At 41.6% G+C, this 25,257-nt stretch overlaps 1 protein-coding gene across 2 annotated transcripts in view; it reads right to left on the bottom strand.

The window, feature by feature from the left end:
• Window positions 1-10,388: 10,388 nt before the first annotated feature.
• The window catches only part of sema6cb (semaphorin 6Cb), a 134,080-nt gene continuing 119,211 nt past the window's right edge, over window positions 10,389-25,257 (bottom strand). For both annotated transcript variants that reach the window (XM_080427438.1, XM_080427439.1), the window contains exon 21: window positions 10,389-13,136. In XM_080427438.1, coding sequence (XP_080283564.1) covers window positions 11,821-13,136 — 1,316 coding nt within the window. In that variant the 3' untranslated portion in view covers window positions 10,389-11,820. The remainder of the gene's footprint in view (window positions 13,137-25,257) is intronic.

Below are 25,257 nucleotides of genomic sequence, written 5' to 3'. Positions count from 1 at the left end.
CTCAGTGCCTGTCAAATGACCTTTTAATGGATTTGCGATACCGTCCCTGAGGGTGATATTTGTCATTTTGCCTGTCCTCCTCCAGACAGAGTGACGGAGACAGGGCAGACAGTAAGGTCGGAGTGCAGGACAAGTCACTCAGCTGGTGGAGATTCAGTGTCTTGTTCAAGGACACTTCCACAAGGAAGACACTTGAGTCATGAGGGATCAAACCTGCAACCTTCCGGGCATCTAACCACCAGCAGGACACAATGCCAAGACGTGTGCCAGGGAGAGAGAAGGGGAGATATTTCCTCCAAAAACATTCAGTTTATGAAACTAAAATGGCACCATAGATATAGTGTGTTGAGATAACAGAGTCATAACATGTGATGAAAGAGAGCCTGTTTGGTAAACCGATACACTGGAAGAGGTGAGACAGAGGGCAAGTGAGCACAAACACGTGCGGCTGTTAAGGACCAGCAAGAACTTGGCTCACTGCAAAGTGGGTCAGCATAGAATCACCGCTGAGTTCAAGATCATAAAATAACATGCAGTGTGTTGTTGGTCGTGCTCTTGAGAATCATATCATACAGTAGCGAATAAGATCTTATCCTGTCTAACTTGGTTTGTCATGCGGCTATAAGTGGAGTAACTATAAAGCTACAAATAATACTTAGTTGCGCACGGGTGTCCGCTATTTTTGGTGCGCGACACCCGTGCTCAACTCAGGCTTAAGAGAAAATGAACCTTGTGATGTTCCTGGCAGTCCAGAGGAAATATCACAACTGCAATTCCTCTCTGTGTTCTCCTCAGCATGAAAGGGCCTTTCATGAGAAAGATGGGGGGGGGGGGGGGCAAGCATATCAGGTCAAGAAATGTAATAGTCTTCACTGAAGCCATTTTCGGGAAAAGGCAGGCGGTTTTGGGCTTGGTAGGGGGGAAGTGGAAAGATGTGTTGTTTCTGTGTGTGCTGTGCTCTGTGTGTTTCTCCACCAGTGTTTATGGACCAGTTAAAAGCCTCCAAATGTGCTGTGGTTTGCGGCCTACAGTGCAAGTCCTCCCAAACTCCTCTCTGGGCATCCTGCCAAAGTGAGCCTACAGTTCAAATAAAGCATATACTGTAGATGCAGAGGAGTGCAAGTTATGGCCATTTTGTAGGTGTAAGTGGTTTTGTGCCTCTTGTGTTAGTGTGTTGAATAACTCTATTATCTCCCATCATTCTATTTTTATCAGTCTGCTATGAAGTTCTTTAAAGATGAACTCAACTAAACCCACCATTTCCAATCCTTTCAATTTCATCTACACGAAGTTGTATAATACATTCATACTGATGCAAATGCAATGCAACACACCTTATTTTCCATTGAGGCCCAGTGAAGTTATTCAACGTCAAACCATACAGTACAATAGACACCATTATGTCTCAGATCAAATGTCACACATTGCTTCAAACCCTCCCAGAGTTCATTAGAAAAGGGACCGTTTCTTCTCAAATAAGGTGTTGATAATAAAAAAGAAAAAAAGAAAAAAGTTTCTTCACTTTGGTTTCACAGTCCACTCTGACAAGGAAAGAGTGTGTCCCACTAGACATGTATAAGTAAAAACTTCCTTTACTGCCAACTTCAGCAAGATTTTCCATCACAAAATTAGATGAAAGCTGTGGTAAAGTGTTTAACAAGCTTAAAATTATATCCAGCTTATTGAAGGACTTCTTCAGAAGCTTTAAATCGAGTCTTGGGGCAAGCAAAAATGCTTTGCATAATGCTCTCCAAAAAAAGAACAACACTGATGTAGCCGACCAAATTCCAATGTCAGTAAATAGATTATAGAAGGATATTTCCTTTTTTCCAGTTAAAAAATAAAAGGATTAATCCATCATAAATCATTGTTAAAAAAATGACAAAGCAGTTTCAAGGTTCTTGTTCAAGGACACAAAAAGGTGTAGATTCAGGGTCCTATGGGAATCAAATGTGGGACCTTGCAGAAAGATCTCTACCAATTTATTTCCAGTAGAAACTATTACGGCGTGGCTCCTCAGAGGCAAGTCGTCTCGAAAAGGGTCCTAACCCTAACACTGTCTTTGTGTCCGGAGCTAATCTCGCAAACCGCTGGACCGATCAGTGCCAAATTCCTTGTGCACACGGCCAGTAGGCCACAGAGGTGCCACCACTAATATTTTTTCATCCCGAGATCCACATGATTTTTACCTTTGGAGCCATCATCATAATTTTTAGATGTGTCTAAAATGGTAGAGGACTGACCTGATAGTGGAAGCACTGATGTTGATATTGATTATGCTCTTTCTTTTACTGTGCTTCATGTTTTTGTTTTTAACCAGATTGATTTCTTCTAGCCCTATTCCCCCTCTCCCTCAAAAGACCTTGCCTTTTTGCCAGGCCACAATTGTAAATAACAATTGTTCTTACAGGACGACTTCAGACATTTTCAACCTATCTTCATATAATTGGTCCTCACTAATGCTCATTATAATAACCCTTTTTGTCCCCGTCTGTGTCTCAGAGGAGGGCTGTGGACAGCTTTGGGACAGTTCAGACACCCGCCTACCAGTGACACCATCGATGGCAAATCCAAGCTAATAGAAACCGCAGGCTTTCTATTCTTGGAAAGTTAGCAGGCTATAATGGAAGCCATTGTTTCTTGCGTTAATTAAAAATATGTGATGTCACTGGTAGGCAGGTTTCTGAAGTGTCCACAGCTCATCTATGAGACCGAGGAGTTTTTTTAAAAACCATATTATCATGAGCATTAGTGAGGACCAATTATATGAAGATAGGATGAAAATGGCTGAAGTCGTCCTTTAATTGTTCTGCCTGGTTAAATAAAGCATAGATAAAATTAATAATAATTTAACTTGTTGGGCAGTTCACAAACACACAAACCCACTCATGTTCCATATAGAAACAATGGAGATCATTGCTGTGTTAGTATGCAAATTCCCTCTTATACAAAACAAGTGGATCACAGAAAAAATATAAACCACAATCACAAACAACAACAACAAACAAACAAAACTACCGTTACTTGTCAATAAACAACAGAAAGTGTACCTGTGCTAATCTTTTTTTCCAATTTCTGCCAATACACCAATCTTGTGACATTGCATGACAGGTAGCTCTGCAGTACGGTCAAGGCACACTTTTTGTTTCAGCCTGCCTGACAGTGATGAATGAGAGAATATGAAAGGGGCCTTGCTTGGAGAACATGAAAAGGTTGACGGAGAGGAAAAGTGTGTTTTCAAGGAAGGGACAAGAAACGTTACACATGTACTGAAACTGATATCAATCCCCCAACATCTGCCTTTTATGGGAGAAGGAATGAAAAAAACTGAAACAAAACAAAAACAAAACATACCTTGGAAAGTTGTCAGTGCCAGTGGTTATTTCATTGACAGGTCTGGAAGGTGAAATGTGGTGAGCACGTCTCCGCGGGCCCTTTCAGCCTTTTGCGGTGGAGACATAATGAATTCTGATGCCACCTGTCAACGTGCTGTCGCTAGGGTGAAGACACTGGGAATGGAAAGTCATTTAAAGGGAGTACCATGATTCCATTGGAAATGTATTTCTTTGAAGGTGGATGGGGGGTCACGGAGGAACAGCTGACAGCATATCAACCTATTTAGAGAGAGAGAAAAAAATATCCACGGTTTGTCGAGTCACTGGTCAGACGGATTAAGGGAGGTGAGGGACCATGTGCTGTAATTGGAAAATGTTATTTCTCTGTCAATCACACCACAGTGTTTTGGTATTACCACCATTTTTTTCTTTTTTTTGCTCAATTCGTTTTTCTTGGCCATCAAAAGTACAGGAGAGGTTTAACGTCAATAGAAATGAGATGAGATCAGTTTTGGTTGAAATTCCAGTGGTGAAATTCTCCAAACTAATTCTCACTGGGCAAAACAAAACACTGAATCAAAAAAGCAGGCTGGCCTACTTAAAATCAGTTAATAAAATGTGGAGGTGAAACATTAATTAACTTCTACATGTACTTTAAGCTGGTGTTTGCACTTTTTGACAGTCAACAAATTGCAGGATATCTTCATGGTCATTTGTTTATTATCCAGAGTAATTTGAGTGGGAAAATGTGAAACAGACTAGGTAGATAAATTACCCCTGCGTGAGTCCACTAATTATGCTGGGGCTAATCACTGTCTGTTACTCATAGGGGTTTAACAATCACCTCTATCCCCATTTGTCTCTGTCTGGGATACACGACGGCTGAAAAACACATACGCACTAGATTAAAGATACACAAAGAAACACATGTATTCTCAGCACACATATGGAGAGAGACACTGTAGCTGTGATTATCTAATGCACTTTTTCTCAACGGACCACCAGGGGTCCAGATATACCTTTACAGGCCTGTAACTGAGTTACAGACAGAGTTAAAATAACACTGAGGATCACACAAACATCAAATGCAGTCCATGGCCTAGAAATAAACAAAAGGCTGAGAATGACTGATCTAATTGACTGCTGGGAGGACTTGTAAGATCCATTTGGTCATCTCACTACTCATCTGAGAACTTGCACAGTACACTATATGTTCTGATATTATGAGGAAATCATAATTTGGCTTTGAACTGTAATATAAGTTCTGTCAGATAACTCACGAATAGATTGAACCAATATTACAGACCAAATATATGAAACAATATATAGAATGAGAATACAAGAGTGGATGTAATATATTTTATTTTGGCGTTCAGGCTCTGCTACATTTTTCTCCCTGCTCAGCATAATTAAGACAACCATCATTAACCTTTAAGAGCAGGGAGATATATATACATAACAACCCCCCATGGGGAACAGAACCAATAGCAGAGCCCACTGGTGGTGCTGGGGTGGTGGTGGGAGTAAACGCTGCATGACAACACCTATGAAACACAAAGCAGACAGAACACAGATGAAGGTGAGCTTAAATAACCCGCCCGATTGGACAGCTGACTGCCACGTCAGAGTATGACGTACTGTATGAGTCTGCATGACGCTGTAAACAGCCAGATAGAATCTCTCTCTCTCTCGAGTGTATGCTGCCAGAACTAACTCGCAGGCTACGTATAATTTTATGTAATATGGGTGCAAGTATACAGTATAATATGGACACGTCAATTTTAGGAGATTTAATTAAAGGTAGGATATGTGATATGTTTTGGTTAAAATAAGTGTTAAATAGCTCCGTATTCTGATTGTGCTCATTGATATAGAATGTTTATTCAGTAATAGGAGTCTCCCTGTCTCTCCAGCTCTTTAGTAAGCAGAAAATGCATTTTCAGGTCAGGATACTCATTTTACCCAATCAGGAGAGAGAACTCGCACAGGATACAGATTAAATGCAGTGAGTGAAATTGGAAGTGATGACACAAAAAAATTAGCAAACTATATTTGAGCTGGAACACTATAACATTTAAGCTGATAAATGGGTACTCTTTCCTGATTGACTGATGATGGGTCACCCACCTGAAAATAGATTTTCTGTTTATTAAAGAGCTGGTGAGATGGAGACACCCCTGTTATTGAAAAAAACAGAATATATACTCAGAAATGTAGTGCTTAAATCTTTTAACAAAAAAAAGTTTTGTTTTAACCAAAACATATGACTTACCCTACCTAGTAAATATCTGTTGATTAACTTTAGCTGGCAATTCAGTTGCATTCAGTTAATGACTGGGAAATATGATTATCAACCAAGGCATATACATGTAGCTCTGTCTCAAGAATAAATATCAACTACTATATAAAGTTCAAGTTGTGTGTCTGTGCCTAAAATGGTAAATACAATGATGAATTTTTTGTAGTGCCTTTCACCCAAATGACATTTTACAATGCACATTCCACACACCGATGGTGAAGGCAACCATGCAAGGCACCAACCTGCTCATCAGGAGCAGTTAGTGTCTTGCACTTCAACACATTCGACACACAGCTAGGAAGAGCCGGGAATCGAACCGGGAACCTTCCGATTGATTCCAAGACGGCACTCTGCCTGTCAAACTATCATTACACCTGGGTAAAACCGAATCCATTCTCTTTGGGTCCAGTGTTAACCTTAGCAAGGCTGAGAGCTTCACCATCAAAGTGGGTGACAATGTTATCACAAGAAAGGAGGAAATTACCTCGCTGGGTTCCATCTTGGAGGCAAACCTCTCCGTGATAAAATGGCAGAAAGAGTAATCAAAAAGGTTAATCAAAGAACACGTTTTCTGTATAGGATTCACTCTCTAGTCAGTAAGAATACCTTGAAGATTCTTGCAGGGGGCCTCATCCAAGGTCATTTCGACTATGCATGCTTCTCATGGTATCACACCACCACCAAGGCCTTAAAAACAAGGCTCCAAACATAACAACAAAACAAACTGGTAAGACTACTTCTTGGCCTCAAACATACAACCCACCTAACCCCTGCTCATTTTGCTAGGGTTGGATGGCTCAGGGTTGAGGACAGAGTACAGCAACTTGCAATGGGCCTGGTCTACAAGATACACCACAACATTGGGATACCCATGTACCTGTCCAAATACTTCAAAAACGTAAATGAGGTCCACACCAGAGGCAGCTCCACTGATCATGTTCAACCCAGATTTGGCACAAACAAGGGAATGAACCGTTTCTCATGCTATGCAACAAAAATGTGGAATGCCCTACCCAAAGGAGTAAAGGATGTAAAACCCTACTCACTTTCAAAACTGCCCTAAAAAACACCTTCAGGAGGCTGCAATTCAAAACTGGCCCCTGTCAAAGTCTTAACCACCCCCCTCCCCCCTCCTCGAACTGTCTATTGTACATATTTCTTGTTTTTCATACCAGTAACCTGTAAGCTGATTGTATGACGTTCTGCATAGTAGTGTATATTTGTCTGTTTTCTTAAATGTCATCATGATTTGAGTGCGTGGGGATCTCATTTTAAATAAGCCATTGTGCTTTTAAGAGCGATCCAGTTTAGAGGACCTATGATTGTAACTTGTACTTCCATGTACTGTTTCCATGTCTTTTCTAAATAAAGTATTCAATCAGTCAATCAATGTGTTTTATGCCCACCCGGAGGACATGCAAATCGGCACCGTTAGGCAACGGTTTCTTTTATGTCCGACATCACATGCCCATTATGGAGATCACTGACCTAGAGAGAAAGAAACTAAATCCCAATGCACAAATTTCTGCCTCTATCCTCCAGTGTGACACCTCCTAAATGTTCATTTGCTTTTGGAAGAGCCGAGAGAGGAGATTGAAGACTTCCCAAGCTGCTTGGAGCGAGGATCAGCAAGGATACATCAAGTGTATCCTTCATGTCTCCTTTGCGTGCATTTTTCATCAGATTGTGTGATGTATATGTTTTCCTGTTTTTATCCTGTGACATATAATTTCTCCTCCACATGACAACACTCCGGGCTCCGGAGTGATCCAGCTGTGTGACACGTCGTAAGTAATTGCTGTCGCTTCAAAATTATGCTGACTGAGCGAGGACCGTTCCCATTCCTTAAAGCGAACCCGATCGATTCCTCCATCCTTGCCGCTCCTCTTTGTTCGGAGGCGGTGCTAAGGTGCGAAGAAAATGACACGAGCGGAGGAAACGAGAATGGAAGTTTGAGTATTCGGATCTGGCTAAAGATACAGGTAGAGAAAAAGATAGGGAGAGGGGGATGGAGGAAGAGGGAGAGGTAGAGAGGGAGCTTATTCACAGTACCAAAACAAAGCTGACAATACAAATAGCCAGCTTTGATTTTGAAATATAAAGTAAACAATTCAACACATTAAATCACTGACACATTTACACTGTATTTTTCTTTATTCCTAGTATAAGAGACATACAATGGTATTCTGTGAGACCAAATTCAGAGTAGCTCATGAGGCATAGCCCATATACGTATCAAACAAAAACAATACTGAATCAATGAGACCCGGTCCAATAGAATGTATTTACACTCTGTGCAAGTTCAGAGAAAACCAAAAACTCATACCCATTACCTTCATCTATACTCTGCCATATGACGTTGTTACGCCCCAAAATAGCAGATCGAGCATGTAGATCGGCTATTTTTGACAAAGTCATACAATGTAGTATAAATCAGGCTTGGTGGAGACTAGAGCAAAGACCATTCCCTTTCCCATACAATCTCTGTGCGAACTGAAATAACATATTCTTGAAGTCATCACATAGCTGCCACAATTCCTCTTCAGAGGCATTATGGTCTCAACGTTAAATAAAGTGTTATTTTTCTTTTTTTTCAACCAACCATTTCATGAATTTCTGCATTAAATGTTTAAAGGACAACTTAGTTTTTTTTACAACAAGGGTTATTTTATTAGTTGGTAATGATAATTAAAAGATGTTAAAATGTATTCATTTATTGCTTTCTATCGTTTCTGCAATTTTTAACTGGGGGCGGGGGCCTTCAGGTAATTGGTTTAAAAATGCTACTTTTTTAGACAATAAGCCGGCTAGTTTTGTTTCCGCGAGGCCGAAGGCACAGGTCAGGGCAGAACATCTGCCCCAGATTTTTCACATCGGCCTGTTATAGCGCCACCAGAAGGCCGATTTTTGCAAAACAATTGTTTGAATATTACCCCTACAGATTTTGTTCAAAAATCACGTAGATTGGAACACATTATTTCTATAGTCATGTGATCAAGACATATCCGTTGGATTTTTCATATTCCATCCTTATTGGCTAAGATTGGTTTACAAAGTTTGCAGGAATGGCCCGTCTTGTACACAAAAATTGACATCTGTATGAATGTATTGCACTGGAGCCGTTGAGCAAAGCAAATTTCCTTCGGGATTAATAAAGTATATATCTATCTATCTATCTATCTATCTATCTAAATGCCTCAAATCATGAAAGCAGCGTCTAATTGCCATGACCTTTTGCACGGACAGCCCCACTAGGCCAAGAAAGAAATGCCACAGAATCCAGGGGAAAAAAGGTGTTGATTGTATGACCTACAGTTCAAGAGTTATAGGTCAAAATGTGAATCTGCCTGTTATAGCGCCATCATGAGGCTAATTTGAAAAAGAAAATCTTCCTTGGCCTAGTGGGGATGTGTGTACAAAGTTTTACGGCAATCGGACAATTGTTCATGATTTGAGGCATTTTGTACAGAACGGGCCACTCCTACAAACTTTAGAAGCCAATCTTGGCCAATCAAGATGGAATATAAAAAATCTGACATATGCGTCTTGATCACATGACTATAGAGATGCTGTGTACCGATTTGCGTGATGTTTGGATAAAATCTGTCAGAGTAATATTTTTTTTTGTTGAGAGGTTGTGCCCTGCCCTCCATGCCTTCGGCCTCGGAGACAAAAATATACGGCTTATTGTGTAAAAGAAATTGCACTTTTACCAATCACCGAATGCCCCCGCCCCTAGTAAAAAATCGCGGAAACGATAGAAAGCAATAAATGAATTAATTTTAACACTCGTCTTTTAATTATTATGACAACATGTTGTTTTCTTTCGGGTCAGGTGTCACACAATTGCCCTATTTGGGTTCAAAAAGGTGACTGTAGCTGAAAAGTGACACTTTTGCATGTCTGAATTATCATTACAAACTAATAAAAGAACCCTTGTAGTAAAAAAACTAAGTTGTCCTTTAATTGACTCTTTTCGACACAACAGATGCATAATTTCTGGTGGACCTCTGCTTGCTGTAGTTGCATTTGTATGGATAGTAAACTTTGGGTCAGATGAATTCTAGGAAATATGAATCAACAAATACCATTTTCAAATTCAATTACTAAGTGTCAAAGTATTGACTATGATTTATGTCAACCATGGTCAATCAACTTTACAGAAAAGTGCAAGAGTGGAGAAAGTGAAGAGAAAGAAGATATTTCTCCAGACTCAGCCAACTGGCTTTTACATCCCCTATAGATAATTATTGGCAGATGTTCAACGAACCAAGCCACCAGGGTGCCAGTTCCACATTCACTCCCAAATATTTACCCAAGGACAATCTCAGCTCACATGGTCAGAGTTCATAGCATTCTTCAATGTTAGCGCACATCTCTTCAACAGAAACGTGTCATCTCCCTTCCTAGTATTAACGTCACTATTCATTTGAACCCAGGTTGAACCCAGGTGATATGTTGGAGATCCAAGGGGATTAGGTTACGAGGAGCAGTGCTCTATACGGCGTCTAAGGAGATGCTCATGCTAAAGGAAAAAAAAAGAAGTTCAGTGGCTGTCATGCCTGATTTATACTTGATTGCCTGCCATGTCGTGCACTGAAAATATCTGATCTACAAGATCACAACACGTCACATTGAGCTTGTTGATCGGCTATTTTTGGTGCGTGACACTGGTGCGCAACAGAGTATAAATCAGGCGCAAGGTAAAGTGAAACCCAGTGGAAACTGACAAGAAAAAGGAGGCAACAAAAATATCTGTAGCCTCAAGCTGTGGTATTCGCTACGCACCCCCCCCTTCCAAAAATCTGCAGGCTCACACTTCAGGGATGTAAAAAAATAAAATAAAAATAAAAGTCCAATAGAAATACATATATGCAATTATATACGACACATACTGACAACCATAAAAAAAATGAAACATCTACTATAGCATAGTAGCATCTTAGCTCCTTGCATTTCCCCTACCCCATGTCACACACTATATTAAATAAGGCACACATTTACACATACAGTTAAAATTTGGCTAGTAATTATTCCTTTATTTACAACCAATAGCCACAAAGTTAATAATTATTATAACTGCAGTCCATACTACATATCATGTTTGCTCTCCCAAATGGCATGGCATGTTTTGTCTTTTCCTCTTTGGGTCCAGTTAATTAAGTATTCAAAAACAAAGTATTTTAAGTTTATCTTTATTTTCCATTCAAGAGGTTTTGGAACCCACTGAAGTTGTAGAGCACCATTGTGATAACATTCTAAAATAAACTTTGTGGACCCTACTTAACCAAGTCTTTAGCGTCTAACTTTCTGGATAGGAGAGTCTCCATTTCCAGAAAAGAAAAGAAGAGAAAAGACAAACATAGCTGCTTTGAAGAGTTTTCGTTGAGGTGTCAGTATTATAGTTTGGATTTATGTGTTTAGCCAATCGACTTTATGGAATTTGTTAATGAATTGCATGATTTGGTATCGTAAAGACACAAGTTGTCCACATACAAACAGTGCTGTGGCCAGGATCTCTTATAGGATCATTTGATATGCCCAAAGATGAAAGAGTATAAGTAAGGCAAAGACATTACTACTTTTAGGGGAATTTGCTGACTTTTCACCACAGGTTACATGTACTGCATATGTATATGTATACATATACGGTGTGGATATAAACACACATATATATACACACACATGCATAATATAAACACATTCGAGGGTGGGGTGGGTTGGGATTAGTTGCCAACACTACATCAGAAAAGATAAGCAAAAGCAAGAGTCAGAACTCAAAAGCATCACAAGAGGCTTCAGCTTTTAAGTCCAGAAGATGACCCATGTTTTACGTTTTATTTTGAACACCAAGACTTCCAATAACTAAGTTGCATTGTAAATCCACACTGAGGACATTTGCAGCCTAATATAAGGTGGTGGCATCCTGCCAGCCAAGTCCTTCACTGTTCTATAAGCAAGTAGCTGAGCAATACCAATATGGTACAAAGATATTCATTGGACAAAAAGGTTGGGGAAAAACAAGTTGAGGTTTTGGCCACAATGTCAGTGATTGCCACGTGATCAATTGTCTCCCGTCGCAGGTCTGCAACCTAAAGACCTCTACAGTTATTCAAGGGAAGTTCCTTTCAGAGGAGAGCAGATCAGAGGGTCGTTCACTAGTGCAGCAGTCCACCTCTGGTCTCCTCAGTAGTTGAACTGTCCCTGTTGGTTAACAGGGGATGTGGCAGGGATGAACAGGGGCTTAGGAGGGACATCAGGTTTAAGTGAGGAGGTCCGGCGCACGATGGCCCCCCTGTGGAGGACCTCCTGCTGCTCACCGTTGTAGCTGTGCTGGCGTGTGAGGTACCCATTGGGTATGAGCGGGTAGTGGACCTCGCACGTGCTGCCGGTGGAGTTCATCCGGGCTAGGAGCGGAGGTGGCTGGTGGGGCCCTCCGGCCCGTTGGCTGAAGCTGTGCTGGCGGGGGATCATACCTCCTCCACCTCCCGCGCCTCCACTTGACATCTTAGTGGCGGCAGCGATCAGCGAGTGCCTCTGAGAAGAGTGCCTCCTCTCCAGCGTGGACTGGTGATGCAGGGGGATGTCCGGAGGCACGTCCATGCGCCGCGTCAGGCTGTCACGGGGTAAAGTGGAAGAACTGTAGTAGGGGGCCGACTCTGTCTCGGGGATCTGCGGCTGGATCCGGTTGGAAAAGGCCAGCTGGCCGACACCACCACTGGCCATCAGGCCAGACGAGGTCATGACCTGTGAGATCTTGCTGGAATTTGCTTCATGAATATGTTTAAGGAGCTCATCTAAAGACGTCACCTCCATCACCTTCTGGGGGTAACAGGGGTAGGGTTGCTGGGACAACATACGCTCAGAATTATGAATCTTGCGTTCCTCTGCATGTAAGGGTCCGCCGACCAGAGCTCCGTTGGACATGCTATGGGAATAGGGGAAGACCTGCTGGTGAAGAAGGGCTGAACTGGGCCTGGAGCCCATATTGTGTGATTTGGGCTCCTTGGCGTTGTTGCAGTTCTGGTTCTTCTCCCACTGGTTCTTGAAGGCCTTCATGCTCTTGATGGGCAGCTCTGGGGTGGAGTCCGGCGTGGGCAGACCAGAGAGCTCTGAAGAGTGGTGTAGGTGGTGGGGATGGACGAGGTCTCCCATGGAGACCCCATGATGACCGTTTCTCCGTGGCATGTGGTGATCTTTGCCAGGTGGGAAGAAGGAGTTGTAGAATTTGGGAGAAGACACTTCCAGCTTGTCATCTTTGCTCGGGCTGTCCAGCAGACCGTTGAGCTTGGCTAAGCTGCGGAGGGACAGAGCGTGTGGGATGGGAGCCTCAGGGTCCTTGGCCAGCCTCTTGGTTCTGTGGCCTGCATGATTACAGTAGCAGGACACCAGGAAGCCAGAAAGGAAGGCTCCCAGCACAAACGCCACCAACACACAGGCGATCAGCAGGGTGTAGTGGACACTGTGATTGGTCTTTTCCACCTCCGGAGGCCGCCTCACACCTTCAACAGATGTAAAAACAGAGAGAGAGAGAGAGAGAGAGCGAGAGCATAAAAAGGCAAGAAATTCAGTTAAGAGGTTTGACTGACAGAGCCAAAAGAAAAGGCTAATGTAGGTCAAGTACAGTAGCAGCTGGGACAGACAGGTTGTGTTTACAGAGGCTTCACTATGAGGGGAACAGCATAGCATAGGTGGTTGAACTCCGCTCTTGGCTTCCTTCCCTTCCACTGTTAATGGAGCAATAAAGTCTTTCTAGCTATCCTCTCAGAGAGATAGTGGCAGAGGCCAAGAGCTCCCAAGTCGGTGAGAAATCAATTTTGAAAGCAACTGCGGCTTTAAATATTGATGGGTGCATAGCAGCAGAAACCCGTGCAGAAAAATTCAGAGTGTTAATTTGACAGAGTGTGAAAATGGAGAGTGACATCATTTTCACCAATGTGTGGATCAGGTAAGTTCACCTGGCGAGGATGAATCTCCCCCAACATTAAAGGTTGCAAATGTGGTTGTGTGATTTCTTAAGAAGGAAGCTTTGACCGTCTTTACTGCTGTGCCCAAAACACAAGGCTATTATAATCAAGTACAGTATGTAAATGTCCTTAGATGATGTGACCCTAACACCAAGGCAGCGGTGAAACTAGCCACCTCTCGCAATCAGAGCTAATTTCGGAGCAGTTGCCGCCATCTGTGGTGTTAGGCCATTCTCTGGCCCTTAATGACAGAAAATAATTAGGATTGAGATAGAGGGGGGGGTCTAGGTGGTGCCAGGGAGGGGGAGAATGCAGGTGTTTCAAAAGAGCCAAATTCAATGGTCATTGGAAGCACAGTTTAACACATTAACCGCCAAGAACGTAGTCCTACGGTCCGTTAAATCCAACTGTTAAGCGCCGAGACCGTAGCCCTACGGGCTGCGGTCTTTTCGCGCATGCGCGGTCCGGGTGCACTTTCGGAATTTTTTTGATCCACTTCCGTTTCCGGTTTGATGACCGGAAATAGAATTATTTGGGATCCGGTTTTGACGATCACGCCCGCTCCCATTCTACAGACGAAACTGAAACTCAATTCTCTTCCTGTAGTTTTTTCTCCTCGCATTTCACTGTTTAACGTAATCCGCTCTAACTACAACATGGATACCCCGTTTGACACGCGATCTTCACTGGGAGATACAGGGAGATCTCGCGGATGTAAACAGACCGTGTAGAGCTCAATCTTAAGGATTTTAACAAGATCTATGGCGACATGAAAAAAACAAAAAAACAACAAAAACACCTTGGCACTGGTGAGTACATTATGAGATTAACCTCTGGCGGTCGATGTGTTAACACCTTTACCGCCGGGCCCGTAGTTCTACGGGCCGTTAAATCCAACGGTTAAGCGCCGAGCCCGTAGTCCTACGGGCTGCGGTCTTTTCGCGCATGCGCGGTCCGGGTGCACTTTCGGAATTTTTTTGATCCACTTCCGTTTCCGGTTTGATGACAGGAAATAGAATTATTTGGGATCCGGTTTCGACGATCACGCCCGCTCCCATTCTACAGACGAAACTGAAACTCAATTCTCTTCCTGTAGTTTTTTCTCCTCGCATTTCACTGTTTAACGTAATCCGCTCTAACTACAGTCATGGAAGTCCGTTTGACATGCGGTCTTCACTGGGAGATACAGGGAGATCTCGCGGATGTAAACAGACCGTTCACGGCTCAATCTTAAGGATTTTAACAAGATCTATGGCGACATGAAAAAAACAAAAAAACAACAAAAACACCTTGGCACTGGTGAGTACATTATGAGATTAACCTCTGGCGGTGGATGTGTTAAGCATCATAATGGATGCTTGGTGGATCAGTCTTAATTGTGGTTTTTGAGAAGAGGAGAAGACAGAGTATTGACAGAGTAATGACAGAGTGATTGTGTGTGCGTGTGCGTGTGTGTGTGTGTGTGCGAGTGTGTGGAATTACCAGTTGTCTTGGCCCAGACTTGACAAAGTGAGGGCATTTTGAACTGATGACAATGCATTCATTCAAAGCAAAGCTTTGATAATGTATCACAGCTAAAAATATAAATAATACCGGGCTATAAAAGCTACAGTATGATATGCGCGATTGCACGTGTGTGTGTGTGCGTGTGATCTTGCCGTTGCAAGCATGGTGGAAGAATACTGCAAAGCAGTGGAAGTAGCATCTATCATGACATACAGTACTGTATCTGAATCTTTATCTTATTGTCAGCACAAAGGATATAAGTCTCAATGGCAACTGACACCGTGATAATCACATGATGCACGATGGAGAGATGAAGCCTTCATCACTGTCAAAACTTTGCTTTGATTGCATCTTAACCACTTAAACCCTATATATGTCATTCTAAGTCAAATAGCCGATCCACAATCGAGCTCGTGGATCTGCTATTTTTGCAGAATAAATGCCTATTTTCACAGAATGTTCATCCATTTTTGCCATATGTTCGCCTATTATGACATGTCCAGAATAGGTAGGAAATATGGCAAAACTAGCATCAAACATCCTTTATCAATTTAGCCTCGATGCAATAGATTATGCTTCAGCTGTGGCTGACTATGACTCTGAAGTTTAACATGTAGGTGACAATGTTACTGTGCAACTCGTTTTTGTTCACTATTTTGGAGATGACACATTCGAGCAGAGGTGTCGGTAGGAGCGCTCCACCTCATTCCCGACCAATTGCTGCTCGCGGCCACAAGTGGAGTTTTGCTACCATTTCCCAGCAGAAGGATAAAATAGTTCACACTATGGAACACAATTATCATTCTGGGAATAGCATTTTCAATGGAGCTTCAAATTAAAAATCTTCTATGTTTTGCCACGTCTTTTTTAATTGCCTTGGCTTATGGCCACATTAAAAAGTCAATGCTCAATATCGCAATCGTCATTGCTGTGTGTGTGTGTGTGTGTGTGTGTGTGTGTGTGTGTGTGTTTTTGTGTGTGTGGGAAGGGTGGTAAAAGTGATGCCTTCTAATAACTCTTAATTTTCAACAGCCTGTGTCTTTTTGTGGCATCACATTACACTGGATGTCAGTCATCTTTACAGCGTCCATGTGGTCTGTGTGTTTCTGTGATGACCGTTCAAAGGAGACAAAGGCAGCCTGCTAGTAGGGATATGCAGATTTATACGACCAGAAAACGGACGCATGTTGCTCATGTGGGCCTACCAGAGAGTCATCCACACGTCCGGGACCATGACCCCGCCCACCCCCCCCTCCAACAAACCCATACACACACACACCAGGAGCCAGACTTATTGAAGGGCTCCTATTGGTCTGGGGTGGCGGCGGGAGTATGAGTCAAGTGGCCTGGTAGGCGATGAAATGCATGGGGGAGGTAAACATAATAATGACTTGTCACAACATGCTTGGCAAGTGGGTGGAATGACTCAATCACTATTGTATGTGTGACATATGGTGGCGTGGTCATGTTGAAATTAACACCCAGCGAGACGTGCGGGTGGACTGGCAAGCTTGCTAGATGGCACGCAGGAGGCGCATTCAATGCAGGCCAACTGCACTTGCAGGCAGTGGTGGAAAAAGTACTCAAATGTTTTACTTAAGTAAAAGTACCAATACTGCAACGTAGAAATACTCTGTTACAAGTAAAAGTCCGGTAATCAAAATTTACTTGAGTAAAAGTACAAACGTATTGGTATCAATTGTACTTAAAAACAATAAAAACAATAAGTTGCAAAAAAAAAAAAAGTACTTAAAGTACCAAAAGTAGAAAGTACTCATTATGCAGAATGTGCCATTTCACAAGTTTCCAAATGTATACAAATGGCAGAAATGTATTTAGGACTGAAGTGGTTAATGTATGTTTTGTAATAATAATCAAAGTCTATAAAGTAACTAGTAACTGAAGTTGTCAAATAATTGTAGTGGAGCAAAAGTGGAAGTGAAAATTGGAAATACTCCAGTAAAGTAAAAGTCAAATTGTACTTGAGTACAGTACTTGAGTAAATGTACTCAGTTACTTTACACCACTGCTTGCAGGCTTGGTCCGGTCCTTGCATGCCGTTATCTCTTCCGGTTATTTGCAGTAACAAGCTCAACTGAGGGTGACTTGGGATTGCGCACCTGCCCAAGTGTTTATTCTCCAATTTAGAGAGATTAATTGTTTGAACACAGAAGTGAAAGAGGGGTCTAGCTTTCATCACAAACACCACAAGTGATGCTTGTGTGGTTATGGAAGGCCATCAGCGCCTCGGGAATAGAACTACATCGCAGCCATATCCCCAACATTTCTCCCAAGTGTTTACATAATTTCAGAGTCATTTTCGGTGTTCCTTCCTCTCATATGCTGTCACATTATATTTCTGTGTCGACTCGACATGGCCTCAGCTCAGCCAAAGCTTAATATAGAGATACCCCAGTCTGCCAAAAGGTAAACAGACAGATGGGCTGTGTGAGTGGAGGCAGAGGGGGAGGGGAGAGCGATGGTGACAGCGAGGAAGAAAAGGAAAGAAGGGAGATGAGATAAAGTTCAACCTTGGCAAGAAAACCGGCAATGAAGAGGCAAGTGAATAGGTGAAGACTCAAGATCCAAGTGATAAAGGGTGATTTATACTTAGTTGCGCGCTGGTGTCGCACGCTGAAAATAGACGTTAGATCTGCTATTTTGGGTGCACGACACCGGTGTGCAGCCAAGTATAACGGGGCTTATAGGAGAGCATGAGAAGGAGAACAGAAAGGGGATGAAAGCCAATAAGCAAAAAATAAAAAAAAGAGTGACAGCGAGTGGGGGATTGAGAGAGCAGATTGTAAGGAGGAGTACAGTGAGGAGAGGAGGGAGAGGCAGAAAGGGTGAGAGTGAGTGAGAGAGAGAGAGAGAGAGGCAGACAGACGTGCTGGGGTGAGTGACAGACGTTTTGAAGCCTGGCACTCTGCAGCAGCTTGTGTTATGGTAGGAGAGAGAGAACGATATTGCTCAGCTCACGCTCCTCCGTCGCCTCGTAGGAAGAGAAAAGCTCTGTGATTGTATCCATATTGTTAAAAATAGATGGCGCGGTAGGTTATGTAAGCAAGCAAAAGGTTTATACAACATTGCCTGTGCGGTGTCTTACTAATTGGAGATATATTTGTTTGTGGGGAAAAGAAAGTTGATGCGCCTAGTTGTACAAACGAGGTGTTCTTTCCTCAGGTGGATAGGGAGAGGAAACGCACACTTTCAGAGGGAAATACTTAAACGATACAATAACAGTAATATTGGTTGAGGCAAGTGCTTACAGGCAGCTTAAATTTAAGTACATAGGATAGAGCACATGAGTTGCGGTCAAAATGTCGAATCTTCATTTTTGCATCAATGGAAATTAATTCTTTCCATCTCTAAATGGACATGAAAGCATCAATACTTTCCCTCTGTGAGGAACGGTGATTTCCATTCTTCCATAATGTATTTTCAAGGTCACAGGTGTAACATTTAAAACGGCGGACCAACTTTCTCCTTTGTGTGTGTAACTTTTCCATTGTGACTGGCTTTTCTCAAGGGTACGCTCAAATGTTTTTCAACCTGGAAAACTAACCATGTGCTATTTCTGTGCATTGAGAGATGTTGTTCCAAAATAGCATTAATTAGTTTCGGTTTCTCCAAGCTTAGGAGCATATGTAATTGTTCCATTAATGGATACTCGATCCCAATGAGAAGGAACCCAGAGAAAATCCCCCCAGGCTTCATAGGCAAGTTCATTTCTACTGTGTTAAACAATAACAACATTACCTGGTGAAAGTCTTCCATTTCTGCACAAATGGAAATAATGAACTATTTTCTATTTCAAAGAGAATTGTTCGGGGTGGCAAAAGAGCAATTTTGTGCCTTACCATGACATAGTAATTTGACAATTTAAATACCTGATGTCTATGTGCTGACAGAGATGGTTAACAAACATAGCTTGATTGTGTAGGTGCATAAGTGTACAGTACATGCATTACTTTTGTATGTGTGTAAGTGTATGTGCATGATTGTGTACATGCACAAGGGTCTGGGTTGTTGAGTGAGTGAATTCAATCATGTACCACTTGTTATTAGAAATTTGCATAATATTCCACACCAGTGCCCAGCCAATTGGATGCAGTTTGATTTATGCGCATGAGGTAATATGATATGCTGTAATGTAACCGATCCATTCCGATTGAAAAGTAGTGGTAATGAGCACCGCATTTCACTTTAGGTGTTTTGATGCAGAGCATCGACAGGTTTCATTACTATTTTGATTAAATACTGGTAAATTACGCATGCTGTACCAGCTGGCATCCAGATACACATAGATTTCCTGGGTTTTTTCTTATAACAAAATCTGTGTTTAAAAACATATTTAATTAACCAAATATGTCTCACCACATGGAACAAAAGACGGTTTTAAACACTTCTACAGCAGTGTGGTAGAATTGACATTTCATGAAATCATTGCAGGCTATCAAATCAGGCATAGCACATGCATCATGCAACAGCATAAAATGTTTTTTTAAAAGACCCATTTTTGCCATACAGTGGATGGTAAAGCATTATACAGTATGTTTCAAATCTATATATCTATTGTTGTCACTAAAACAATATACTACACTGTTAATTGTGTGTACAAATGGAACTAAATGGACCATTATGGGTCAGTTTGGCTTCATTTATACACGCTCACATTTTTCTAATTAACACTCAATATTTTACACATTAGAACTTCTGCTTTACCAACCAGCTTAGAGAGACAATCCATACAAAGTGAACGTTTTATCACAGTAATACCATCAAATGAGAATGCTTTAAACATCTACACTAATCTAGCTTGACATCTTAAAAGGGTTTGTAGAAGAATGCCCGCACAGATATTGAGTATAATGGTGCACATTTTTCCACAATCATCGCAATTTACATGTCAAACTGGATGCAAAGATGTAAAAACAAGAAAAGAAAGGAGGAAGAGGAAGGGAAAAAAACACCACTTGTTCATATTCTGTATCAGGTAAGGATGTCAGTTATAGTCTGACAATGATTGCCAGTGGAGTGAATTGTCTCTCTAAGGTGGGCCATAGAGAAACTGCTTTCAGGCTACTAAAACACAACCAAGCACAGTTTCAGCCATAGGTTTGAAACTGGAAAGACAGATCATAAAGAGGATCAAGGGTTGAGAGGATTCAACAAAGGAGGCAGGTACAGCTAAAAGGGGTTAGTTCAACGTAAAACTAAAACAAAAGACAAGCAGGTAAAACTATTCCCCAGAGGTCAAGGAGACAGAAGAAAGGGTAAGAGGTTAGGGCTAGGAGTCAGAATAACTGCATAGAAAGATTTGATCACTGTGGGCCCCGTGGATCACTGTGACACTCAACACACTCTCCACCCTCGCACTGAACTCAAGTGCATTACACACTCAAACCCTCAGTGTTAATGTCACCAAATGGACCCGTAAGTGTACACTCCTGAGTTACAAATGGATACATTAAGACTCAGGGTTTCACTGTGTAGCTGTCATAAAATAAAACTACATTAAAATGGTGCATTAAGTAAAGTGACGTATTCTTTAAAGTGATGGATTATGTAAAGTGACATTCTGTATGTGCAATGACTTGTAGGGAGTCGTAAGATGTAAAACATGATGTCACTCATGATGTTACTCATAGTTGCCATGAAGCGCTGGTGAGCTGAGTGGAAAAATGAACTAGTTTTGAGTGACCTTTAATGAGTGCCATTAAGACATGCCAGTGACTAAAAGTTACCCAAAATTGGCAGCTACACTTAGACCGGCTGGGCTTTTTAATTATTATTTTTTGTTGGGGGGGGGGGGGGGGGGGGGGTACACCCATAATGTTTATCACACCACTACAGAGCAAATGTCATTTATTTAAATGTTTGCTTTCTACAGAGCCGTGTTCCGAAATCAGATAACCACCATGTGAAAAATCCATACCAATAGTTACTGGTGAAATGAGTATTTCTGAGAGCGGAGATGTAAAGAGGAATTCATTTGTCTTAAACTGAGAATTAAATGGGGGAAGACAATAGCTGAACGGAATCGATACCTCGGAAGGAAATAACGCAGGCAGTGTTTTGCCAAGGTCTTCAGAGGTATAAATAACTCTTTAGAAAACTTGTTAGCAACGATTCCCCCCCAAAGGACACCAACATGAACATGAAAAAGGTTCAGTTGGGGTTCACTCACTGCTCCTCCTACAGCATTTTAATGAGCCTGCTTCACTTGCTTCCATTATTAATCCATCTCCCTTTGCTTGTCAGCTAAATTACCTGTTAGCCTAGGCTCTTTGGTCACACTGACACTAGTTCATCTGACAGTGAAAAGGTCAATTCACCATAGGTGGGACAGGAAATAAATCAGTTTACATGTAAAACACGTGTCTGGTAAATATTGTCTGGTAAATATTGTGCTGTGAGCACATAGGTCTGCCTTTTCACACAATGGAGAGGTGGGTGTATTCCCCTGATGAAGACAGTTTTAGTATAACCTGACTGCTGGTGTTATTCTTCTTAGCCCTGCCTTTTAGGGTGTTTACATAACACTCTGCAGCTACACATATTGGAGTTTATCTTTCACCTTGGATAGGAAAAAAACCTGCTTAGGTACAGTATGTGCTAGATAGAACAATGTCTTGGGATTTGACATGACTTGTGTATTACTTGGGAGTCAGCATTTGTATCTGTTACTTATACTAGTCTATAGCTAAAAAAAAAAATGTTTACATCACATACAGTACAGTCAGTCCTTGTATCATTGTCTCTCTTCCCTGTGTCACTATGTAAACCAAGTCAATAGTGGGGTGACGAGGGCCCCACAATTCAATAAATATACTTTTATAGTGTTAAAGATTATGGCAGGTTTTGTTCTTTTAACTTAGTGATTGTTATTTAAACCCCTGGCCCTGACATCAACTGGATGCAACTTTCCTATTATTTCCTCTATTCCTCACACAGTTCTTAATATTTCTTGAGGAATTTAGTACACTCAATTACCACCTCATAGTATTATGAACTTCCGATAATTAAGTTTCTTCATTGCCCATCATTGTAAAACACATACAGTACACTGTATATACAGTTCATGTAGTAATTCACCAGAAGGGTTGGCCTATTTGGTAGGTTGGGGTTCGGCATATTGTGGCAAAGACGCATCAATATGTAGAGGATTGAACATATGACCAACTGTTTGTTACAGTGTGATGCTACCATGCTGAACTCAACCATCACACAGTATGTATGGTATATATGATGTACTGTACAGTATACAGTTTGTGATTATAATGTATGCGTATATACTTTCTACATAGGGCTGGGTGAGATGACTTCAAATCAATTTCACGATTATTTCAAACTCTTGCCTAGATTATAATTAATTAATGATTTTTGTGAGCTTGTAGATCTGTTATTTTCACTATTTTTGTACGGCACCGTTGTAGAAAGTATAACAGAGGGTTAAGTGTCAGACTAATAGATTTAGTCGAATATAAAATAGATAGAAATATAATCTATTCTAATTTATTTGTGTTGATTCTTTATAATAATCTTTTATATATATATATTATATAAATTATATAAAAAACGTGCTTCTCGATTGTTTGGTTATAAGTCAGTTATTGGTTCTACATATCAGTTTCAATATATTTTCGGTCAATTGCCTTATTTCTATTTCTACATCTAACTAGACACGTCGCAATTCTGGGAAATTGTAAAGTGTGGTTGCGCCGACGCCGGTCGCGGCCGCCTGGAGGAATACCGTCGGAGGCCGCGCGACATGCGATTAGAATTCGGTGCCGATCGGATCCCGCGTTCGTGACACGTGCCGTTCTGATTTGAGGAAATAGGCCCCTCCCACTAAAGAAACAGGCCCCTCCCACACATGTAGCGGGCCAATGACATCGTCATGTCACTCCTGAGATCACTTGCTTTTCTTTTTGAGAGAACAGATCCCCCCACAAATCATGTTTTTGCATCAAACGGTTACATTTTGCGTATTTGTGGCGACTCCTATGGATCAAAGTGGAAATGCTTTCGTTGAGTAAACCAACCTCGACATGTGATTCAAATTTGGGATTGATTGGACGTTTCGTTCGTGATTTTTGGCATTCTTTGTAAAACGGGCCCCTCCCACTAACTTTGGAAGCCGATTACGGACGAACGGTAAGGACTATAGTATGGATATGTTTATCGCTAGGGTCCAGAGATCATGTGTTCCAATTTTTGTGAAATTTGGATAAAATACGTGGGAGGAGGAGCTAAAAGTGTGTTTTGAAGAAAATTCTAAATGGCGGAAAATCCATCCTGACGCAAATGGGCGTGGCATATATGGGGAGTTGCGTCATGACCCAAGGAATCTAGGGGAAAATATTTTACGACATACGGTTCAAGAGTTATAGGCCAAAACGTAAAGTGGGTTGTTATAGCGCCACCATGAGGCTGACTGGTGTAATTATTTTTTTAATAATTTCGCACTAAATTATGAACCTCCCCTCCAAGTCTTGTAACTGTAGCCCTTACGGTTTATGAGATAAAAATACTTGAATGGGAGTTTTTTCATTTTCCCATTAAAGTGGATGGGGAAATTTAATGCACTAATAAATCAATATCAATTAAACTATACAGCCTATCTCTACAAGCCCCGGAGTCCCGATGAAGCCGGTGATTTTGACATATGGCACAAAATTGGGAAAAATTCAATGTGGGAGAAATAGCGTGCCAAAATAAAGTTTATCTAGAATAAAGAATAAAGTTCATCTATTACTATAGTCTGGTTGCCCTGTTAGGGCAACCACACTAATTAAGTATTTGTAGCTACGTACTAAGAGATACTGTAACTAGAGATAAAGAAACGGCACTGGAGGTAAAGAATAGATCTGTGCCACTGTTTCTTCCACCATAGCTCCTGTTTTCCACTGCTCTCCAGACTCAAGCTGCAGCAGCAACGACATTGGCTGAAGTCAATCGCATTGCTCTAGTTTCAATTACATCCTTCCTCCTCGCCATCGGCTGACTCGCTGTCCCAGGCCCCTGCTGGTTATTTATCTGTTACAGGGTTTTTCTCATTTGAGTCTGAGTGGCTCATCATTGCAGTCACAGACACTGAATGGAAGCCTCGCTAGCTCAGGATTTATGGACTCAACACGGTGCCAGAGGAAGCCAGTGACGAAGGAAGACATAATGTAAGAGTGTTTAGGTATGACTGGATATTCATGGTTCCACTAAAGGAGCAATACTGTATGGACATTACTTTTTTTGTGGTTAGCAAAATGGCAGCAGGTTCAATCCCCTCAATGGTAAATGTGTCTGTCCAGTTGCAGTGTGCTTAACAAGACACAGAACCTGCTCGGTAATTGGAAGTTTCACTGGATAGAACCTTCAAGTTAAAAGCTAAATGTAACATGTGAATGTAGACAGCACGAGAAGAGAAGACAGAGTGTCCACTTCCGTGGCATGCGTCTTGAAGGTTGGAAACATGCCGGGGAACAGGAAGGGCATTTGTGCATTGACGAGCCAAATAAGATGAGGCAAGCCAAGAAATAACATGAGGGCGTGCGGATGCACATTTGTTTGCACTTGCATGTTCAGTTTGACTTGAGGGCTTTATTAGATCCAATGCAGGATCTATTTACGTGATTAAATCTTCTAAACTCCTAGCTGCTTATCTAAGCACATCTACTGTAGATTTAAGATGGAATGTACATGAACGGCAATTTCTTAACCGTCAGCAAGCCTTTTGGAATGCTTCTGTTTCTTATGCCATCAATATCTTTCTGCTAAGCGTAGTGGTCTGTGATGTTATCTACTGTTTATCTTGCAGCACCTTTCAGCCTTATCACAAAGTGCTTTAAATCTTTGGTAAGCTGACTGGGCAATTATCAATCATGTCACGTCCGATTGGAGATTAAGCAAAACTAATGAAGTGTATGGGTAAAACAGCTAACCAAAGCTTAATGCTTTTTACAAAGAGATCGTTTAATCTGGAGAGTTACGCCTGATTTATACGTACTGTAGTTGTGCGACACGATGTGCAACCAAGTTATAACTCAGACTTGAGATGTTAGTGAAGTACTTCAAGTGTTATTTCACTGCTGGAAGAACATCCCATTTTTAGCTTGCATACTTCCATGTGAGGTCAACAACTTGTCCTCCT

This window comes from Gymnoscopelus braueri, assembly GCF_963280865.1.
Source record: "Gymnoscopelus braueri genome assembly, chromosome: 4".
Lineage (NCBI taxonomy): Eukaryota > Metazoa > Chordata > Actinopteri > Myctophiformes > Myctophidae > Gymnoscopelus > Gymnoscopelus braueri.
The sequence above is the reverse complement of the archived record's forward strand: the minus strand, read 5'-3'. Positions and strand labels throughout refer to the sequence as shown.